Below are 22,192 nucleotides of genomic sequence, written 5' to 3' on the forward strand. Positions count from 1 at the left end.
TGAATAACATTGGCGAGGGGAGGGTGAGAGTTGTCGGGGAAATCAAGCAACAAGGCCAATATTGGGCTGCAAAGTCAAGCCGTCGAGTCCTAAATTCTTCAAAATATGCCTCTTCGAGAAATTGGTCTGGTTCTTGTTCTTTTTCTCGTGTTTCCGCCAGAATCACGAACTGGGGGCTATATCGGTGAATATAGCAAGATACAGCACAGTCGCGAGACCTGAGTTGTCCCTGTTGTTGTCGATATAAAGCCGTAGACTTGAAGAAGTAAACAATGGTCGCCAAGCCGAAATAATACTGAGAACGCCCCAGTGGGCCTTTGACAATCGATGCTATCGTCAATATGTTTCGATACCGTGCTCCGGTCAAGAGATGAGTTGGGAACGAATGTCGTGGTCGGGACTGAGCAACGAGGAGGGGGATTGACTTTGGGTGTTATCGGACAAGGTGCTTTGCTCTGGTCTATCTAACTTGGCTCTTTGTGGCTTAGCAGAGTGCTAGGGGAACAGAGAGCGCTAATCTCAGATCAGCTAGTCTAGTGGGAATGTCGATGCGCTGGTCCAGGAACAAGGGGGCCAGCCCCAGCCGTCTGACCTCGCCGAATACACGCGAGACCAGTCTAACAAAGGACGTCGCAGAAACTTGGATATTCCATGCATTGATTCTTATCTGCCGATCTACTTGTATCGAGTCTACTGCACCTTTAGCACATGCTTTATCTGCAACCAATTCTCTTGCCGGAAGTAAATAAAGACTCCATTTTCAAAGTTTACGCCAACAGCCAACTCACTAAGGTTGCCAATAAGACAATCTTAGCCACAAGTTTAATTTCTCAATCATGGATGTCATGCTGCTTATCCTACCACCACCACACCATTTCACAGCATCAGGGAAATGGGAGGCTAGCACATGTGGGTCCCCGCCGTTGTAACATACCCACCAATCCCACGTCGGAAGGCAGGCGTCATTTTCGGTTGCAGTCAGACAACATACGAACCATCTGTCGCGCCTCTTCTGTGCTTGGCTCAATATCCTTGTCCTAGGCTGCCAGTTTAGGCTCGATCTCTATGCAGTCTCTAAAGCTAAAAAGACAACTCCCGCCAACTTTGCAATCTTCTCTGGTTGGGTGACGCATGTACCTAGTGAACAACCTGTGCTTTTGGTTTCGAAGGAGAGCAACTTTCCCTGTGGCCTCGGCCCTTGCTATATCTGAGACAACGTTTTGTCCAACACTCACTCAATCTTCCCATTGCAACAACCCAGGTCGATAATTTGCACTGACGTGGCTAACTTAGTCTCAGGAGCAAACTTTCTATGGTAGTACCATGTAGTAATCCGCATTTCGTGGGAAATTTGATCTCAATTGATTTCTCAACGTGGTTACGCGCGTTTAAAGTCTCAGTTGCCTTGATGGTATTAGTATGAAGACCAGCGGCGGAATCTTCGTCAGTCACAACACTGTACTATACATAAGTCGCCAGTCTAGCATATTGGCTTATTCACCGTATATATCGATGCATGTTGCTAACAATAGATCTCGGCGGCCTAGATACATGACCTGTATAACTTCCGACCATGTAGCCATCATACCCTCTTGTGCCACAATCAATATGCAACGGGCCGGTGCTCCTCTCTGACCCAGGCCATGCCAGCTCAACAAAGGGAGGATATTTTAGAAAACTGTACAAAGGATGATGCCCATGCTTTGCGCATTTTTAACTCTCGATATGTAAAAGCTGCCTCGACTCGAAGCACCTACAGCCCCATCCTCGCTATGGTTTTCTAAATGACGAAACATACTGCATAATGCTTCATGTTTCGACAACTGGGGCATAGTCTCATACTCGTCATCCCATCGATACCCGTATTAATCAAAGGCGTCACGTTTCGACTCGTGTTTGATAATCTATGGTTTTGCTGGTGCTCTTTTGATTTCTATGCTCATCTTACACCGTTCGATAAAGTGCTACAACTTCCATTTGTGAACCTTCTTTCTGCTATGCCTACCCTATAACTGGTCGGTAACCCGCCGTATCTAGGTAGCAGAACAGCGGTTAGAATCAGATGCACATCGTCCCCCATATGTCTGGAATATCAAACCAGGGTCCACGTGTAAGCTAACAATGGTGTTAGAACCGAGATAGTAACATGAATCCGAGGTGCAATTAGGTCCCAATAATGTGAATATACAATCTACAAGGAAGATAATGAACAAGAAAAGCTCCACCGAACCTAGGAGACGCCTTTCCAAGTACTTATAGTATGCACTGCGTCTAACTTAGGTACTACTCGGTAGGCTGTAGCTCATATAGACCTACATTTGTTCAATATGCGGTTTATACATCGATTACGTCACACAGGCCGGTCGGGAAATCGGCCAGAAATTGCACCGACCTGCGGAAGGCGATCGTGTGCCCCCCGATTCTCCGAGCGATTCCGGGGATAAACTAACGGGGATTTTCATCTCGGACGTCATCAATGACTCCGGAGATAGGGCAAGAGGATTATTGTATTTCGCCCTTATCTTTTCCTTCATCCCCCCCCCCCCCTTTCATGTTATCATTCAGTCACTCGTAGCTATATTCCACTCATTGCTCATGGTACTCGACTGTTGATCACCTCCGACCCCTCCAGCATGTTGCGCAACGCCATGCAAGGCCACTCAACGCGCGCCACCATGCGCTGCCGACCTAGAACGCTCGCACCAACGTTGCGAAGATTACAATCAGGTGGTCCTTTCCAGGCCATGCGACCGCCGTCGCCAGAGGAGCTTGGTGCCCCGCGGCGGGCGAAGGAATACAGACGAGGACGGCAGTGGGCGCGGCGCTTGCTTTTGACATGCGCCTTAGGAGGTACAATTTATCTCGGGGACCGCCAGATATACGCATCTGGGTTTGGCCGCTCTCTACATACGTTCGGAACCGGCCTGCTCGTAGCCTTCGACTACAAGCTGAATTTTCGACCCCAACCTATTACTGGCGGGACTGTGCAGGACTTGCATAACCGGAATGCCGAGCGGCTATTCAACCTTCTCCGTTCCAATGGTGGACTTTATCTCAAGATCGGACAAGCCATCGCAATGCAGAGTGCCGTGCTGCCTCCCGAATTCCAAAAGATGTTCAGCCGCATGTTTGACGACGCACCGCAAGATGATTGGAGTGACATCGAAGCAGTGATAAGACAAGATTTTGGGAAAAGTGTCGAAGAGGTCTTTGGCGTCAGCTTCGCCGGAAAAGAGGGAATGGGATTGATGGAGCGCAAGGCTCGAGCGAGTGCAAGTGTTGCTCAAGTCCATTGGGCCAGACTTGCGGATGGTCGCGAAGTCGCTATCAAAATACAGAAACGGGAGATTGCCAAGCAAATATCATGGGATCTATGGGCCTTCAAGTAAGCCCGACAAACGCAGCTAACTCCCACGTACTCACTGGTGCAAAACAGGACCGTCGCATGGATCTATTCTAAGTGGTTTGACCTCCCACTGTACAAACTAGTCCCTTTCATCACGGAGCGACTCGAGCTGGAGACTGATTTCGTCAATGAGGCCAAAAATTCAGAAAGAATGCGAGAGCTTGTCAATGCAGAGAAAGCCTTGAAAGGGAGAGTATACATTCCTACGGTTTATCCCGAATTTACGACAAAGCGAGTTCTCGTGACTGAGTGGATCGAGGGTGTGAGGCTTTGGGATAAGAAAGCCATAACATCGAGATGGCTTGGAGGGCATGGCAATGGATCTCCTGGCGCTGGTCGCCCACTCCCGCAAATTGATATTGAGGCTGCACGTCTTGAGCTTCGCACAAGGCCATTTCAAGAGAACCTCAAGCCAGAACGTCAGGAGTTATGGCGAGGCCGACGAGGCCGTGGGGGACTTGGCCTGTCCACGCGAGAAGTCATGACGACCATGGTGGACCTCTTCTCGGCACAGATTTTCAAGTGGGGTGTCGTCCACTGCGATCCGCACCCTGGCAACATCTTTATCAGACGTTTGCCCAATGGACGAGCCGAGCTTGTGCTTATTGACCATGGCCTCTATGTGTACATGTCATCGAAGTTCAGAAATGAATACGCCACCTTCTGGAAAGCACTCATGACATTCGACAATAAAACAATATCACAAGTGACAGAAGCATGGGGGATCAAGGCAGCGGATCTCTTCGCGAGCGCGACATTACTGCGGCCGTATGAGGGTGGAGATAAGCGCACGCATAATGGGATAATGAAAGAGCTCGAAGGCAATACGCCGGCTGAGCGGCATTACGCGATGCAGAAGCGAATGAAGCAGGGCATCCGAGAGATACTGACTGATGAAGATAAGTGGCCACAAGAGCTGATTTTCATCGGTCGCAATATGCGAATCGTGCAAGGCAATAACCAGTATCTCGGATCACCAGTCAACCGCGTCAAGATGATGGGCGAGTGGGCGAGTCGAAGTTTATTCGAGGACCCCCAGTTGCCACTGAGCCAACGCCTTCAGAATCGCTGGCGCCATATCATCTTCAAGACTGTCATGGCAGCCTCTGATGTGGCCTTTTACATCTTCAAGCTGCGCCAGTGGTTGGGTCTTGGAGGAGGGATGGAGGATGAAATGGAAAAAAGAATGAAGGATGTCGCACAAGACTTTGGCATTGAGCTCCAGCATGATGTTTTTGAAGGCTGAGCCAGTGCCACTGCAACAGGACTGGTGGAAATGTAAACTACTCTGTCACGACAACTTATGACGAATTCCCCTTTCATGTAACAAGAATCTGTACAGTTCATATAGATAGACGACGATTGGCAATGCCTGGTAATTATCGTGGGCTTGCCTAAGTCAAAACATAGAACCCTCTCAAGGTCAGCAAACGAGTTCACGATAGCATTCAGACCATTGGACTCGAATATATTGGTATAGGCATTGGATGGAAGCGGTGCCACAATATCTCATTGCAGAGTGTCTTCATTTCCTATATTATTTGGTCCAGCCGGTGATTCGCGTAAACGCAGGAGGCAGTCATGTATTGTAGGTCACCAGATATGAATCTCTGAGAGTGGCATGTTGAAGAACGATTTGTTCCAGTTGATCCTGGCTACCTGATGCATTTGAGGGGAGGAGTACAGCCCGGCCATTAGGTAGCCGTAGTCACCACAAATCGAATATTTTGTGCCCTTTGTAGATGCCCTCCTCGTGTTGCCGTTAACCTATTATTTCGACTTATCACCGTATCAATTGTCCGACCACGCGGTAGCCACATAGATGCTTTATATTGTCCTCGCTCACCGAGGTCAGTCTGACACGAACGGTTTTACAGGTGAACATTTTCACTGATTGATGTAGCGCAGGAGGAGATTACTGAAATAGGATTGATAGATGTTCAAGGATATGCTCAATCCAGAACTGGATGTAGTGTCCGTATGGGAAACCTACAATTCACTTCTTCATACCTTAAGTTCATACATAGCATTTAGTCGAATAAGCTAACAAAGCAGTGATACCTAAGTTGCTATCGTTTTAGAACAGTGTCGAAAAAACAGGCCTTGGGTTGGGTAGGACCAGGTGAATGGATCAGTCGGTAAATGAACTAGCGCTAGAAACCTTTTGTTTCTTCGCTTACATGCATTGGATGCCCTGCAATTAAAGCCACTGTGTTTTATCACAACAATGCTAAGCTTCCCTGTTCATACAGCTACCTACTCACCTTGCCTAAGTACAGAGGTACATATGGAGAACTACAAGAAACGCCCGTGCTTTGGCGTTATGTCCTTCAAGGTGTTTTTGTTGCCCAGAAGGACGACGCTTTATGCTTGTTATCGACGGATACAGTTGGTGGAGGCATCTAACCTCTTCCTCAAGCCCAGTTTAGTTGACACTTGACAAGCCGTGTACCTGCATCGGTGGGTCGATCCGATACAGCCTAAAAGTTGAGATTTCTGGTTTTGGTTGGCTCATAGAAATATCTCGTGTCTGTGCTTGAATTCGACAAGGACACGGAAGAATATACTGGGATTCGGTCCTGATCATCGAGCTTGTATCCGAAAATGCCAGCTATAAGGCCGCACGTACAGAGTACTCCGCACCAGGAGCCAGGTAATTAAGACACGAAGACACAGACTTAATATATTGGAGTCTAAGCCCAAAGCCATGTGCCTGTGGCGTTAGATTGGCGGACTGTCTCCACCTCAGGATACCCCCGCTCATAAGGATACGGACCATGCGACCAGACTCAGGACTGCTGCTAGACTGGAGTTCCATTGGCTGGGTTGTATGTAAGACACAATTGGAGTTCAATGATATAGGAAGAAAGTCGGTGGGAGATAGGCAGGCTCCTTTTCTCGTTCAGACCACTGACTGCGGCTTTAAATTGACAAATAATCACCGTCTCTTATAAACGGAGTCAAGTCCTCATGCAGAACTGGCTTCCCCCTAATGCCCCTTACCCCGTCCAGTCAGATTGTCTTGGACCCTGCACCATCGTTAGCGCTGCAGAAGGTTAGCGAATCAGTTTTAAGGGTCCGCATCCGGGATCGTCTCAGAACAAAATGCGCCGATGAATTGCGAATCCTGACGTCTTTCAGATGATATGGTAGTTGAAACGAGGGGAAAAGTAAGAGGAAGCCTTAGCATGCTGTCTGGCCGAAAGCTTGGCATCTGTGAATACCTAAAGGCCACAGTGTGTCTGGGCTAGGCTTGTGTATCCTACTGTTTGAAGCGATCCAATATGATACCTAAGTCTCGGGCATATCATCGACAAGCGTATTGTAGGCCAGGTAATATGGATCATGCCCGATGTCTATACGTAGCAATCAGTCCGACTGGGCATTAAGACTTAGTTGCCCATGTATAAGGGTTAGAGTCGGTGCTACCTTGGCTGGTATTCTTTTGGGCACAATTCCGTTGTCCAAGCTCTATCGAATCCATCCATGCCTTTAATCTCGACCTCCATCAGTGCCGTTTTTGACCTTCCACAACTTAAATAACATAGCCAATCAGGTGCCTTATCTTACTCGAAACGAGCCTGGGCCACCCCTGGTAAATAACTCCCCCCAAAAGCGCCCGACTCTGCAGACGCGCATCAATCCTGTTTCCATCTCATCTCAAGGCTACGAATCAACGTCGGCAAAGACCAGGCAAGACACGTTGTCCAGCTCATCTCCCCCTTTGCAAACTAAACGAACGCCTTGACCTTCATTCAGAGACTCAAATTCTCAAACACTCTCCACTGATCTCTTACACCCACTACTGGCACTGGCGGCTCTCCACACCTGGTACACGCGCTCTATACCTCACTCAGGTAGGTACTAATCCATCAACCGCATCACTTCCCTCCACTGTATAGATCCCCTTTTCTGCTCCTCAAGAGTTATTTGGAAAGGCCTGTCATTGACAGAGGGCATGTGAAGAACAGTCGACATCTGTTGAGTTGACATCTGCTGATTGTCCGTCTACGAAGTTGTTGCGACCAGCTGCCTCGTGCCGCCCACTCGCTTGGACACTTTGAACTATCAACCAAGACCGCCCACTATCGTACGCCCATCCACCTTCCGTCTCGATCGTTCCCGTTTCCTCCACTCCGATCCATTGTCATTTGTTCTCGACTTCATTTAAAGTCATCCATTTAGTTTTTGCTCCCCATCCTCCACTCCCATCTTAGGGACCCCCCCGCTGCTTCCACGTGCTCCGCACCCTCCTTCTCGCGCCGCCCACTCTAACCTTCTGGGTTGCCTTCTCTTGGCCGCGACTCTTTTCCTTTTCATGATCAATCCCTCAGAGGATGAATAACGAGCAGCCTCGCCGTACCAGTTTCGGCATGTTACTCCGACGCAGCAAAAGTGGTGATCTAGGCAAAGGTGGTCGTAAGGCGCAGGCCCTTAGGGAGGCTGAGCTTGAACGACAGCGCCAGGCCTCGACGCGCATTGCTCCTAAGCTGCCCGAATTCGCCAATCATTCTGAACAACTATCGAAATCCTTTGGCCCCGAGTTGCGCCCCGAGTCACCAGCCAGCGTTCCTCGATCAGCAGATTACACTGCTATTCGACCTTCGGCAGAATATCCTCGTGGATATGGCGCTGCTGCACATGCTGCCGTCCCTGTTCCGCCGTTGCCCAACGGTGGTTTTGATCCATATGCCAGAACAGAAAGCATGACGAACCGTGGCCGCTACAGCTATGCTAGTAGTGCTATTAGCACGGTCAACAGTCCTCGTCGTGTTCGCAGACGAAAGGACCCGACGCCTTTGAAGTGAGTTTCTAATCAATATAATTCATTTGTTTGTTAGTCGTGTGCTAACCCCAAAACCAGCATTCTCGTCATTGGTACTCGTAACTCTGGAAAAACATCCTTTCTCGAGTTTCTCAAAACAGCGCTCGCTCTTCCACCCAAGAAACGAGCCAAGAAGGGTGATGACGAAGTGCCGCAGAATCGCAACACCCCCTCTGGAAACTTCATTCCACACTACCTTGAAACTGAAATTGACGGGGAGCGTGTCGGTCTCACCATCTGGGACTCAGAAGGCCTAGAGAAGAATGTAGTCGACCTTCAACTTAGGGAAATGTCCGCATTTCTTGAAAGCAAGTTCGAGGAAACCTTTGCAGAGGAAATGAAGGTTGTACGCTCCCCTGGTGTGCAAGACACCCACATCCATGCCACCTTCCTTGTCCTTGATCCTTCTCGATTGGATCGCAACATTGCATCCGCGAGGAACCCAGCTATCAATGGTCAGCAAAACGGACACCTTGGTGCGCGTGTGTTAGGGAGTCTGGATGAAGACCTTGATTTGCAGGTTCTGCGTACGCTCCAGGGCAAGACTACTGTGATTCCGGTCATTGCCAAGGCCGATACTATTACCACCAAGCATATGAATGTTCTCAAACGAAGCGTTTGGGACAGCATCAAGAAATCGGGCCTAGATCCCTTGGAGGCACTTGGCCTTGATGATGAGGATGAGAGTAGCATTACTTCCGAAAGGATTGCCGAAGAGGACGAAGAGGAAGATGAGGCCGGACACGAACGCGGTGGTGCCCAAACCCCCGAGAGCCAGGAATTCCCACTACAGGGTCATCGAGAAAGCCCAGCCGCTTCTCCAAGCTCCAAGAGACTATCCACCAGCTCCATTCGACGACATAAAGCACAAGAAGAGGCCAAAGAAAAGGAAGATGAGATCCCTTTCCTGCCACTTTCCATCATCAGTCCTGATCTGTACGAGCCAGGTGTTATTGGCCGACAGTTCCCGTGGGGTTTTGCTGATCCTTACAATGATGAACATTGTGACTTTCAACGTCTGAAAGAGGCTGTTTTCAGCGAATGGCGTGCTGAGCTACGTGAAGCTAGTCGGGAACAGTGGTACGAGGGATGGAGAACGAACCGACTCAAGCAGAGGGATGTCCCCTACCGTCATTGATGAATGCTGTTTATTGAAGACAGCACATAACCACGCGGGATTGACACGCCCTTCATACGATCAGATGACACTCTGTCACTAAACCATGTCTTTGCTTGACACGGCGTGGATCCAGACGCTCTTACTGCGACTATCTTTCTTTGCTCACATTACTTTAACGCTATACCATTTCCCGGAAAACTGCAGCATACCCTTTGTCATCTTGTTATAACATTTCTGAACTCGCGAGGAAGATTACTGTTTTATGCAGATAAGAATTGCTTCAACTCGCCTTTACGGCTGATACCCATTTATTGAGACACCCGACTGTTTCTACCGCGCGGCTTTTGATTTTTAGACCAACGGACGAGCTAGCCTCGCAAGGTTTTATCGACTGCTCATGATGCCCTTCACTTCTTTTTTCTTTCTCTTTTCACAAACATTCTCAGACACTGGCGTTTGTGGCATTGGTTTTGAAATGAGAGGTCTGTATGGGCGTCTTATGGCTCCGCCTTACAAATCGTACCCTTCTTGACATCACTATACCGGCGCTTCTTGCTGTTGTCTGGACTGAGAGCACGACTAGCTTTAACCAGCACCATTTCTGAGGGTACAAAACACAATAGCTATGCCGCCAGCCATTGCGAAGAGCCTGGGCAAGAATGATGATATATGTAGCTGGCTCTGTAGACTCTAAGGTGTCGGAGGAGATGCCCTTTCTTTAGTCAGCTTATTTTACTAGAAATCCATTACGCAACTCGTGCTTTCAACTATGGATTGACTTACAAATGCCATGTAGTTTTGACTAGGACTTGTGAATGTACACCATAGCGGCGAGCAAGGACTTGTCTCCCCTGAATTAGAATTCGCGGGATGCGATATGGCCGCCGTAAATATAATGTACAGCATAACGCCAATGAAGAATTGTACATGATTATGACGACTCGCTGAATTTACACATTTCCGTATCTATGCCACTCAGTGTTAAAATGGGGTGAGTTCTGCAAGCTCAGTGTTAATGGGATTGTTATCGTCATCAACATCCGCCTCTTTACGAAACGGATTCTTCCCAACTCCTTTGATCTTTATAATTTCTTTATTGCTCAGAGCTACGCCGTCAAAATTCGGAGGCAATAGCATGTCAATCATGAGAATTTCCGTCTTGAGGTTTCGAGCACGGTCGCGGTACGCCTGCTGATTGCGCGGGTATTCAAAACGCTCCCTCATGGTTTCAATGGACGACCAACGGACACCGTATTCTTGGATAAGATCTAAAAGGACCTGGGAGTCGTGCTCACTCCAAGGAACGCGCTGTCGTGGTCCTTGTCGCTCTGGATCTGCCATACGAACCTCCTTTTTCCTTTGTGATGCGGCCTTTGCGATAGCGTTGAAAGGTCTGGAGGACAATGGTGCCTGCGACACTGACCGTAACCCCATATCCTGCGATGACTGCTCCATAGAAAGAGGGTGTGCGGGCCCTGAAGAGAATGAAGACTCAGAAACGTGCCTTTGAGGACGCCGCGGGACAGGTTGTGGCCTTGGAGGTGGCGGCATCTGTCGTTGTAGCTCATCTCGCCTCGCTGGGTCAACACGCCGAGTGTCGGTCTCAAATGCATCTTCCCCATCTTCGTCGTCCTGGGAAAGTCGCGGTCGTTTCTGCCCTCTTTCCCGTTCCCTCTCGCCTTGCGTAGCTAAACGATAAGAACTTGCGGGGGGAAATGGGCTACCGCCTAGGAGGTCGGCATTCGAATCTTCATGATAATCACGGGGAACTCCGGATCTGGAACCTGCAAGTTGTTGGTTGGAAGGGGGAACAGTACTGGCTGCTCGACTTCCACCACGCAAGGCTTGAATGGACTTTGGCCCAACAAACAAACTGGGCCTGCTGGGGGGTCAACATGTAGCTCTGTTACCAGGTAAGAATAGGACTTACTCTGCCTCCTGACTTCCCACACGCACGATTGATTGTGACTCCGAACCGTAATCATTACCTTGGCTGTAGGTGGCCTCTTGTTGGCCATGTAGAGAAGGTTCGGTACCCGCCCTCACACTCTCTTCGTACGTCAAAACATTGTATAAGCTCTTAAAGCACTCCAAGAGATCTTCCACCAAATTCTGCAGGGGGAAATGCTTTCTTAGCTGAGAGATTCCCCCATCCTCCTTGTTATCATCGATGATCTTCTTGATCTGAGCGATCCGTCCTGAGCAGAGATCATCAACATCGTGATCGACACCTTCATCACCGCCGAGGTCTTTGAAGTAACCCCCAGAAAAAAGTTGTGGATATGAAGGAAGCCCCCCTTCACCCTTGTGTCCCGATCTGTCCAAATCCTTCAAAATCTCTTCGTCGTTGCAGAAATAAGAGACAAGAAGCTCTCGAAAGTCCTTTTCGTCCCTGCGATGAGAAAGATCCTCGACAAATAACCAGGTCCGGAGGTGTAATGTGCTCTGAGGGCTTTGGAACATATTATTAGCTGGGGTAAAATATGCAGGCAAAACCCGGTTGAGGCATTCGAGAAATGGGAAGATGGCTGATGCCTCCTCATTCTCAAGCCTGTAAAGCGTGTCGTAAGCTGTCACAACATTGGTGCGTGCGATCTGAGTCACCCTGACGCTTTGGTTTTGAGTGGGAGTGTCATCCACGAAGTGCGCGAAATCAATGAACGGTGCCGTGTTAGACTGATCAAGTGCATCATATTCTCCTCTGATGGTGTGAAAAGCACGTCGCTTGATAGCCAAGATTCCAGTGAAGACATCGTCAGCTTCATTTCCTTGAAAGCATTCAAACAGGCTATCGGCAGCTCTTGCTAAGTCTGGAACGCTCAGCTCCAGGATCCTTTGCTGTGCTGTGGTGATTACTGGACCAAGTTGAAGTTCTTCGATGGGGCTGTTGACATCCTCAGGTTCTTCGCCGGAGTCTTCCGGTTGCGAATAATTATTCTCATCATAGAATTCGGTTTCATCGTCAGGCTTTAGTGGAATCGACGGGATGCTAATGTCGTCTCGAGCCTGAGGAGGTGGGTTACGGCGAGCGACCGGATCGTTCAGTAGAACCCTGAGAGGTTCAGGTGCGGGCTGGCTAACAATATTCTTTGTTGGGCTTGTTACACGTTGAACTGGGCCGTTTCTTCGGTTGCTACGCCTCAGTTCGCGATTTTCATTCTGAGCAGATGCACGCTCTGAGCGCCCTGCAGCACTTCGAGTATTCATTACTGCGTGAAGGCTTATGGATGTGTATTCGTAAGGTTGAGCCTAGGTAGCGCCAAAACGCGCTGTTGTGATGATTGACCCTAACCCTAACCCGAAGGTAACACCAAGGCATCTAACGCGTCCCTGGACCGAACTCTTGGTGTTGAGAGCTTTGACCACCCTCACAACAAGCCACCCCGGACGCTAAATCACGGGAGATGGAGATGTTAGCCTTCACTGTAGCAGCCTGTAAGGCAACCTTACCGAAAGTGGTACATTCTTGCATGTAACTACTAGGTACCTCAAGTCTAATCTTCTCTTCTTCTATGCGTACAATCACACTGCAACTTATGGTTCTCTCATAAATCTATGGGCTATAGGACGAAGAGAGGATATAAATCCACCGGACCTGTATTAGCGATGTCTTCCAAGTAGCTGTTTCACTCCCAAATTCTAACTTGAGAATCATCAGCCATGGCTATTCTGTCGTCGATGTCGCCTCAAAATAGTTTTTTGCATCATGACTATTAGGCGGTCTTGACGGATTTGTTGACGTGATCAGGCCCAAAGAAGCCCGTGAGATAGGCTGTTCGCGTGAAGAAAAGGAATAACTAAGCCAAGGGTCAGCGCCAACCATAAGACTGGAGATGATATGACAGCATCTGATCCTCTTCTTGGCTTACCGTCATTCCAACATTTCCCCAAGCCATGGCATTCCACTGGAGAGGGCTTAGCAACCTATCCCGGCCTATCCCATAAGAGCTGAAGCCAACATGACCAATATCTGCGAGCCAAAGAGCAATGAGATATGAGCGAACAACTCGGTTTTCAGTCGTGGTTGACAGGATCGCGACCCCAATGAATGCTAGCAGCAAATACAAATTCCCTAGCTGCCAGGCTATAACAATGCTATTGGGAGAAGCATCACCGTCGTTCTTCTGGGGAGATTGCTCTCCGATGAACCAAGCTGGATCAATGACGGCACCAGCAAAACCAACAACTCTGGTTTTGATGTTAGCAGATGTGCCATTTACGGGTCGGGCGCAAGATCCCTGTCATGAAATCTTACAAAGAGATAGGCTCTATAATAGTGAATACTATACGTGGGAAGGTGGGGAGAGAAGAAGCCATGATTATGAATATGAATTGATTGATTGTTGAACGGGCCAGTCACGTATGGCCAAGCAAAGCTGAAGAAATGAGGAGGGTACGTACACAAGATACCAAGCTTGATGTTCGTTTCCCCAGAATCAAGCTCCGGTTCCAGATGCCGCCATCCAATGAGAACAACATATTGAAACCCGGAACTGCTCGGGATAGACCGGAGCGAGGCCGATATCCGGCAAATAACCGGCCAGTATTTCGAGCCTTTTTCCGTTTGACCAGTATTTCCGGAGCCTCAATAAAGTTGGCTGATGAGCCGTTACTATGTAAAATCTAACAACGACGACACAAGTAGCTGGCCTTATCTCCGACTGTTTAAAACCCTTTTTGCAATCGTGCAACATCTCCGGCCCCCTGCCCCCGAAGAATCCTCCTACCACCTTCAGTCGAGCCAAGTCGATTTCAATTGGCTTGCTGGGAAAGCAAGAAAACATCATACGTTGATGTGAGTGTCAAAATAAGCTCAGTAAACCGCATCCTAAATCTCTGCTTTGTACCCCACGTTCTTTTGTCACTTATGACCAAGGTCCCAACTTTTCTTTCCCCTCCTAGTTGCCGCTTCAGTGCTGTTGTGCCCCCTCGCCAATGACAAGCTTCAACATGTGGCGATTTCACGTGCTACTGCAACTGAGAGACATACAGGCCAAGTGAGACCATATCAAAGCGTTCTCTTATGAACCAGCTCCCCAAACTCGTAGTCAACATGGTGTTCTGAGCTGTTGCATCTTGCCAACGGCATATGCAGCTTCCCCTCCCCTCTTTACAATCTATCCTCCCCTGGAGAATACCGCATTTAATCGTAACTATCTGTTTCTTCAATTGACTTTAACTCATGCTCAATGTGCCAACCCACCTTTGAGAGCCCACGATGGCCACGATCGAGCCACGCTTAATTCATCTGCTCAACGAGCCGACGAGACCGCAACTCAACCATGCCGATCTTCCACCGCTTCATTCCCTTGTATTCCCTTCTGCCACTGATCGATCATTGGCCCCAATCGAGTCCGACACGAATCAGTATGGTGATAGACCACTTGCTGACACGCAGTCTGTTATTAACGCCGTTGATTTAATAAATTTGACCAACGATGACATTTCTTCAGAACCCCGCAAGGAAGGGAATGTTCAGGATGGAAAGATTGTACCGGCTTCCGGAGGATTCCCGCTGCGAGTAGCTTCAAGCGACTCGGATGCTGTAGAAGCAGCCAGTTCAATAAGTCGGTTATTAGGTGACGGTCCCGAGCTTCTTGAAGACGTATCGAACAAAAAGCGACATCGCAGCCTCCATGTCAAAGATGAGTTCATGCAGCTCCCACAACCACTCAAGAAGCAAAAAGCCGCCCAGCAAGCGCCAGTAATGCCACCGATCATCAATGGGCTTCACGAACCTCCACCTCACGCCGCTCTGTTTCCTCCTATATCGTCGGATTCGTTTGAGAGCAAGGACGGCTCGCATATGAAGGCAATGCCCGATTTTATGCAGCCTTCCGCCCAGCTATCCACTCAAGCGTCGCAAGATGCTGAAACGGTTTCGGTGGCTAGCAAAACGCGCAAGCGGACCAGCAAACCGAGACGGAAGTGGTCTGAAGAGGAGACAAACCATTTGTTATTGGGCGTCAATCGATATGGGGTCGGAAAGTGGACGAGCATACTTGAAGATACCGACTTCAAGTTTAACGACCGGACAGCTGGGGATCTCAAGGATCGGTTCAGGACGTGCTGCCCCGAGGAGCTCCGCAAGTCCAACCGACCGCTTGAACTAGACTCGCCTTCACGCTTCGATCGAGGGTTGAACCAGACGGGTAAAACAGATGTGCACTTTGAAAGGATATTGATAGATGGAAATGGTGCATCAGCAGAAGACACGGCCTCAACGATGCAGCAAGAGGTTGACACTACTCCTAAACAGAAAAGAAGTCGAGCACATCGCAAGAAGATGGAGGATCTTGTGGAGCTCGGTATTCATGGGCCCTTCAAGAAGTCGCATCGCCGCGAACGTCGACCTTTTACTGAACAAGATGACATGGAAATTCTTAAGGGTTTGGAGATCCATGGGCCCGCCTGGACCAAGATTCATCGTGACCCGCGCTTCAATCTTTCCAGTCGCCAACCAACAGACTTGAGAGACCGAGTACGCAACAAATATTCCAGTGTTTATCAAAAAATAGAGAAAAGCAATCTCCAGGCCAGGGAGATGAGCCGAGGGAACGATGTTATGGTGCCGTCTATGAGAATACCAGTTGGGAATCTATTGGAACCTCGAAAGGCTACAACACTAGAACCATCAATGAACCAGTCGACCTCGCGCGAAGACCTTTCTCGATGGCCAGCTCAGCAAAAAATCGAAACAGGCGACATTATGGGAGCAGGCCATGTTTTCGAGTTCGGTGAAACTATGCCACCTCAATTCATGGGTGGTGAAATGGACATCTCGCGCTTATTACTTGACGATGCCAAGCTCTCGCCAGCGATTCCACGATTTGGTCTTGAGGGCATCCCTGGTCTTTCTCCACCAGCAAATACCCCACAGAAAAGTCACATCAAAGAAGGAATGCAACACCCGAGTAGGTTATCAACAGTTGGGCCAGCATCTATAAGTCGCAGTGCTCTACATTAATGTTATGAACGTTAGGAGTCGGGTAATTGGTTTGCAATGGTATTGGGCGTACATAGATTGAGACTTGGAACTGGACGAACACACAGTACGCGCTGGTCATCGATCGCTTATTACTTGTATCTGATGGAATTGCTTGGCGCTGGAACGAAAGGAAAACAGGTGCCTCACCGGCAAAGATGGGAATGTTTCAAAAGTTGTATATCGTCGATATTATTCTGTGAGCCGCTCATGACCTCCAAAAAGGATATCATATCTTGTCATGCTACCGCCGGCAAAGGTTGAGTTTGAAAATGACTTCAGGGCACTCATAAACGGGATACCATGCATAATTTTAATAATAAGATAGCAATAAAACCATTTGGTCGAAAGAGCTATGTGAGGTTATCTCGAGACCTCTTCACAAACCCCACCGACTAGCCCACTTATCTTATCTATCACGTGACCCACACACACATTTCGAAAAAAAAAAGGGCAGGAGCGACACAACTCGCCTTTTCTGAACTTGGTTTCCTCGTCCATCCTCCTCATCACCGCCGACAAACCAGCCAACCGATACAATGGCCCGTGGAATGTAAGTAGAACAACAAGGATAACAGTCACCAATGCGATTGCAAGAAATCGCATTTGGATTTCTGTCTCCTGCCGTCCCGTTATGAGAACGAGGGTCTGACCGTCTCGATAGCAAGAAGCACCAGAAGCGCCTCAGCGCCCCCTCGCACTGGCTGCTTGACAAGCTGTCCGGCACCTACGCTCCCAAGCCTTCTGCCGGTCCTCACAAGCTCCGCGACTGCATGCCCTTGATCGTCTTCATCCGAAACCGCCTCAAGTATGCTCTCAACTACCGCGAGACCAAGGCCATCCTGATGCAGCGACTGGTCAAGGTCGACGGCAAGGTCCGCACCGATTCCACCTACCCCTCCGGTTTCATGGACGTCATCACCATCGAGAAGACTGGCGAGAACTTTCGTCTTGTCTACGATACCAAGGGCCGATTCACCGTCCACCGAATCCAGGCTGAGGAGGCTGAGTACAAGCTTGGCAAGGTCAAGCGTGTCCAGCTTGGTCGCGGTGGAATCCCATTCTTGGTCACGCACGATGCACGAACGTGAGTTCTGTCAGACATCATTCAGCCGTTGGATCAAGCTTTGGTCGATTCAAGTCACCCGACAAGACAGGAGCTTTATTTGACGGCTGTATGTAAACCCCAAATACCCCATTGCTAACGAATTCTCACAGCATCCGCTACCCTGACCCTCTGATCAAGGTCAACGACACTGTCAAGATTGACCTCGCCACTGGCAAGATCACAGACTTCATCAAGTTTGACACTGGCGCCGTCGTCATGGTCACTGGTGGTCGTAACATGGGTCGTGTTGGTGTTATCACTCACCGTGAGCGCCACGACGGAGGTTTCAACATCGTCCACGTCAAGGATGCCATTGACAACAGCTTTGCTACCCGTGAGAGCAACGTTTTCGTCATTGGCCAGGACAAGCCCTGGATCTCTCTGCCCAAGGGTAAGGGTGTCAAGCTCACCATTGCTGAGGAGCGTGACCGCCGACGTGCTTACGCTATCTCTCACTAAACTGTGGATTTGAGATTGGAATGGTAAAAAAACGGCATGTGGAATGGAGTCTCGGATTTGACGTTTGCTTTGCGGCTTTTACTACTCTGGAGATAGCCGGCCCCATGAGGCTACGATAAAAGATGAATTTGAGCCCAACAAAAGTGTCGATTCTTGACAGATGTCTCTCTCGAGCCGTGAAAGTGAATTGAAGATGTCGCCCACAATATTGAGGCATGTCAGAGAGAATGCCCCTGCCATTCGTACTTCCCATAAGTATGATAATATATCTCATCACTCTGCCAGTACCCATATACGTAGCTCGTGTTGCTTTCGAACATCACGTTTGTCGAGGAGTAATGTGAGGAACAAAGCTGACTGGTAGGGCGGCATTGCACAACAATTTACAATCAAGGTAATGACGAAAACAGCCTGTATACAAAAGTGCTCATGGGTTACATCCATGATTATCAGACTATCAGTTGACCTCCTAATGCGTAAAGTTGTGGCTGTGTTACAATCTTGCTGACCGAGGAGAGAATTCGGATGTAGGCGAATTCCTATTCCTTAACCACCCCACGTCTACGAGAATGTTGGTTGTTTGCGAATGACTTGTCTCTCGAATTGAGTTTCTTCATTTATTCCCCAACTTCTCCATTGAGCTAGTTGCTCCATCCCACTGAAGGAAGCTCTTGAACCCCCAAACTGCGAATAGCACCAAGTGGGCTCGGCTTCTTTCCCACTCTCCACACTCCCACGGTACATGCTGTATGCTGTGAAACTGCTGGTTCGGCGAGCAAACCGAGCCATTTAGAAGCGGGGAAATGATCAATCCATCGTAGATCTAGGGTACCGAGTCGTGTAATTACGCATGAGGTCAAAATGCATGACTAACGAGAACTGCAGTCGCCTGCCGAATCCTCCTCAGCCATGATGCAGTTGGCTGCACTCCTTGAAGCTGCGATTCGACAATGCGAGTCTCACGCGCGCTGTCCCTGTGATGTGCATGTGGGAGTAATGCGTGGGGAGCCTCAAACCACCCATGGATTCAATGCGACTGAATTTCTTGTTACAGTAAGACCGCACACGCACAAGGTCCATTAAAGATGGATCGTGTGCCCCCTCACCATTACCTAGACAGACCCGCTAGGCTCAACATGCTATGGGAAAAAGCCATGCTAAGACCCAGCGGCAACGCGGTGCCCAAGTGTATTGCATCAGCGACACTATGCTTACAAGAGAAGCCGTTGGTATTTAGATTTCTACTTTCCTAGATATGCCCCACGTGCGCCGGTGATGTTCTTGAGACTACTTATAAGTGAGTGTCAGCCCCATCGTGGCCACATCTACCTAGTTCCGGAATTCTCCTTTGCGAGGTCATTTCTCCTGGTTGCTTGAATTGAAGGATTCTTGTCGTTCTTCCCTCTTCTCACCTGCTTGCGGATACTCGGTACAGATTCGCTTAGATGCGGCAGAGGTTCCTGTTCGTGATCAAAACGTTGCTCGCAAGAGCCATATTACGCAACGGACTCGTTGGATTTTGTTAATTGGAGGGAAAGCAGCAGCCTTCAGGCCCTGAATCGATCTTGGTTCTACATCGGTCAATTGTGGACCGGGCCGCCTGAGTCATAAAATTATAGATTTCCTTAACATTCGGTTGAAATGTTTACCAGCAGGACTTCGACAAGAACTCTATTGGGCCATTGTGCCCAGAGAACGGAATTTCGACGAGGTCTTACAGTCTCCCCTGGCCTTCGTTCTCGTGTTGCCCATGATTCTGCTCAGAGAAAACCAAGGAATAGCCAGGGATGGTCGCGACCAAAGGTTTTGGCAGTAGCCATTGGAGCTGGTGCTCTTGGATGGGGGCTTGCCAGCTTCAACGAAAGTAAAGGCACTGGAAAATATATATGGGGTCGATCGGTTGCGCCCCATTACGCTACGTTGCCCGAGATGGAGAAGGTAAAATACCTGCATATTCTCATGCCCTCAGACTGATCTTCGAAACAGGCGATCAAGCGAATCGAGAATGAGGTTGGAATAGAAGGCTTTATTTCGACGGACCCCGAGGATCTACTCGCACATGGCTACTCAGAATGGTCTACGGTCAACCCTGATACTTTGCCGGTAGCTGTGGCATATCCTAGAACAACCGAGCAAGTTTCTGTGATCGCTCGCATATGTCATGAGCATCGCGTTCCCATCATCCCCTATTCAGGAGGCTCAAGCTTGGAAGGCAATTTTTCTGCCCCTTATGGAGGAATCAGTGTGGATTTTGCGTATATGGACCAAATCATTCAGTTCAACAAAGATGATATGGATATTGTGGTCCAGCCCAGTATTGGCTGGCAAGACCTAAACGCAAAGTTATTGGCTATGGATAGTGGCCTTTTCTTTCCCGTCGATCCTGGTATGTGACTAACAAGCATGGAGGGCCAGAGATATCGCAGCACTGACAAATATACCCAGGCCCATCAGCGAAGATTGGAGGCATGATCGGAACGAATTGCTCCGGGACAAACGCTGTAAGATATGGCACAATGAAGGATTGGGTAATCAACTTGACCGTTGTCCTGTCTGACGGGCGTATTATCAAAACCAGACGAAGGCCGCGAAAGTCATCTGCTGGATACAACCTGAATGGATTGTTTGTTGGTTCCGAAGGCACACTAGGGATTGTCACGGAAGGTATAACAAAGCGTATCCACGCAAAAATGAACGTTTTACTAACACTCACAGCTACACTCAAGCTGGCTGTCATTCCAGAGCAGTATTCGGTTGCTGTTGTTACATTTCCCACCATTCGAGATGCCGCCGATGCAGCAGCTGGCGTCATGCAGGCCGGCGTTCCCGTCGCGGCGATGGAGATCATGGATGAAGTTCAAATGCGAGTTATCAACCTCGGTGGTGCTACGAAACCGCGGGTCTGGAAGGAATTGCCAACATTGTTTTTCAAGTTCTCGGGTACAAAAGACGGCGTGAAAGACAACATCAGCAGAGTAAAGAAAATTGCGGCGGCAAACAAGGGTGGAAGTTTCGAATTTGCTCGGGATGCTGCTGAGCAACAGTTGCTCTGGTCTGCCAGGAAAGAGTCCCTTTGGTCTATGCTCTCCCTCCGAAAAAATGGTGACGATGTTTGTGAGTACCACAGTGCCGCAATCAACATATTACCTGTCAACCCGGTCGCTAATTGATGATAACACAGGGAGCACCGATGTAGCTGTTCCGTTCAGCCGGCTAGCTGACATCATAGAGGTCAGCAAAAAAGAGATGGATGAGCTTGGTCTCTTCGCCAGCATCTTGGGGCATGTAGGAGACGGAAACTTTCATGAAAGTATCATGTATAACAAGAACGTCCCTGGTGAGCGCCAAAAAGTCGAAGCTTGCGTCAAGAACATGGTGAAACGAGCGCTAGACATGGATGGGACATGTACAGGAGAGCATTCCATCGGCTGGGGCAAAAAGGAGAGTCTACTCTGGGAAGTTGGACCAGAGACTCTGGAAGTTATGGCAGCTGTGAAGAAGGCTTTCGACCCCGAATGGATCTTGAATCCTGGAAAGATCATGGATGTGCCTTGGGAGAACACTCTGTATCCTGGGTCCAATACCGCGGTAACACCAAACCGTGTGGTGAAAGACTTGGTCTAAGACAGGAGTTATCGCTGTGTTTCTACATAGCTTCTTAAACTAGTGGGTGAGCAACAAATCATTACTGTATATAGAGATTTGCAGTATGGATTGATGCTTGCAGGGACCGCTTGCAGCCCTGCTTGCAACACAGCAGCTTGGCCCTAGTGTTGAATGAAACATGTAAGACAAACCCAATCAGCAGCTAGAGATTGAGAGAGCTATGTATCTCTATGTGAATGATGCCGCCAACTGCTCAGTCATCAATACGAAATTGAGGCACACTGCAATACGGCGTCTTACACTGCAAGATCTTGACAGATGTGGTGCTGCCGTAACAACCAAGAAGTGCATTACATTCAAGCGAACAAAACATTTGAACAAAGCCGTCTGTACTCAGGAAAGCGGCCAAATACTCAACTGTTTGCTGATATCAGCGATTTCGCTTCCATCACTAGGCTTCTTACATTGTTTTTTCAAACAACACCAAACACCAACAAACACTAACGGATAGCTGCGTTCAATCTCCTCTGGCCCAAAACCCTTTGCCTCTCTGCTCGAATTTCGACACTAGGTACTGTGCTTAGCTGGTGGCTTGATTTACTGCTTCATAAGGCCTGCTAGTTCGATTTTTCTTTCTTGTTTGCTGCAGCAGTTGCAGCAGGAGGCATCTGCAATCTCGGGCT

The 22,192-nt window shown here is 48.9% G+C and overlaps 7 protein-coding genes across 7 annotated transcripts; 5 read left to right on the forward strand and 2 right to left on the reverse strand.

The window, feature by feature from the left end:
- Positions 1–2,675: 2,675 nt before the first annotated feature.
- Positions 2,676–4,652, forward strand: FPRO_09709 (related to bacterial aminoglycoside acetyltransferase regulators; the record flags this gene model as incomplete). Its single annotated transcript, XM_031233129.1, has 2 exons — positions 2,676–3,385; positions 3,437–4,652. The coding sequence occupies 2 exons, from the start codon at positions 2,676–2,678 to the stop codon at positions 4,650–4,652; spliced, it is 1,926 nt and encodes a 641-aa protein (XP_031082997.1).
- A 3,091-nt stretch (positions 4,653–7,743) lies between these two features.
- On the forward strand, positions 7,744–9,369 carry FPRO_09710 (putative septin aspE; the record flags this gene model as incomplete). Its single annotated transcript, XM_031233130.1, has 2 exons — positions 7,744–8,210; positions 8,271–9,369. The coding sequence occupies 2 exons, from the start codon at positions 7,744–7,746 to the stop codon at positions 9,367–9,369; spliced, it is 1,566 nt and encodes a 521-aa protein (XP_031082998.1).
- Positions 9,370–10,332: 963 nt separating this feature from the next.
- Positions 10,333–12,558, reverse strand: FPRO_09711 (uncharacterized protein; the record flags this gene model as incomplete). Its single annotated transcript, XM_031233131.1, has 2 exons — positions 10,333–11,230; positions 11,282–12,558. 2 exons carry the CDS (start codon positions 12,556–12,558, stop codon positions 10,333–10,335), a joined length of 2,175 nt encoding a protein of 724 aa, XP_031082999.1.
- Positions 12,559–13,064: 506 nt separating this feature from the next.
- FPRO_09712 (uncharacterized protein) lies at positions 13,065–13,668 on the reverse strand (the record flags this gene model as incomplete). Its single annotated transcript, XM_031233132.1, has 3 exons — positions 13,065–13,148; positions 13,221–13,539; positions 13,607–13,668. 3 exons carry the CDS (start codon positions 13,666–13,668, stop codon positions 13,065–13,067), a joined length of 465 nt encoding a protein of 154 aa, XP_031083000.1.
- A 901-nt stretch (positions 13,669–14,569) lies between these two features.
- Positions 14,570–16,318, forward strand: FPRO_09713 (uncharacterized protein; the record flags this gene model as incomplete). The annotated part of the gene is made up of 1 exon (XM_031233133.1): positions 14,570–16,318. The coding sequence occupies one exon, from the start codon at positions 14,570–14,572 to the stop codon at positions 16,316–16,318; it is 1,749 nt and encodes a 582-aa protein (XP_031083001.1).
- Positions 16,319–16,875: 557 nt separating this feature from the next.
- Positions 16,876–17,903, forward strand: FPRO_09714 (putative ribosomal protein S4.e, cytosolic; the record flags this gene model as incomplete). Its single annotated transcript, XM_031233134.1, has 3 exons — positions 16,876–16,889; positions 17,001–17,423; positions 17,555–17,903. 3 exons carry the CDS (start codon positions 16,876–16,878, stop codon positions 17,901–17,903), a joined length of 786 nt encoding a protein of 261 aa, XP_031083002.1.
- A 1,641-nt stretch (positions 17,904–19,544) lies between these two features.
- Positions 19,545–21,527, forward strand: FPRO_09715 (putative D-lactate dehydrogenase (cytochrome); the record flags this gene model as incomplete). Its single annotated transcript, XM_031233135.1, has 5 exons — positions 19,545–19,841; positions 19,890–20,289; positions 20,349–20,567; positions 20,619–21,017; positions 21,085–21,527. The coding sequence occupies 5 exons, from the start codon at positions 19,545–19,547 to the stop codon at positions 21,525–21,527; spliced, it is 1,758 nt and encodes a 585-aa protein (XP_031083003.1).
- Between the last annotated feature and the right edge of the window lie 665 nt (positions 21,528–22,192).

The sequence above is a fragment of the Fusarium proliferatum genome (genome assembly GCF_900067095.1).
Source record: "Fusarium proliferatum ET1 genome assembly, contig: FPRO_scaffold006, whole genome shotgun sequence".
NCBI lineage: Eukaryota > Fungi > Ascomycota > Sordariomycetes > Hypocreales > Nectriaceae > Fusarium > Fusarium proliferatum.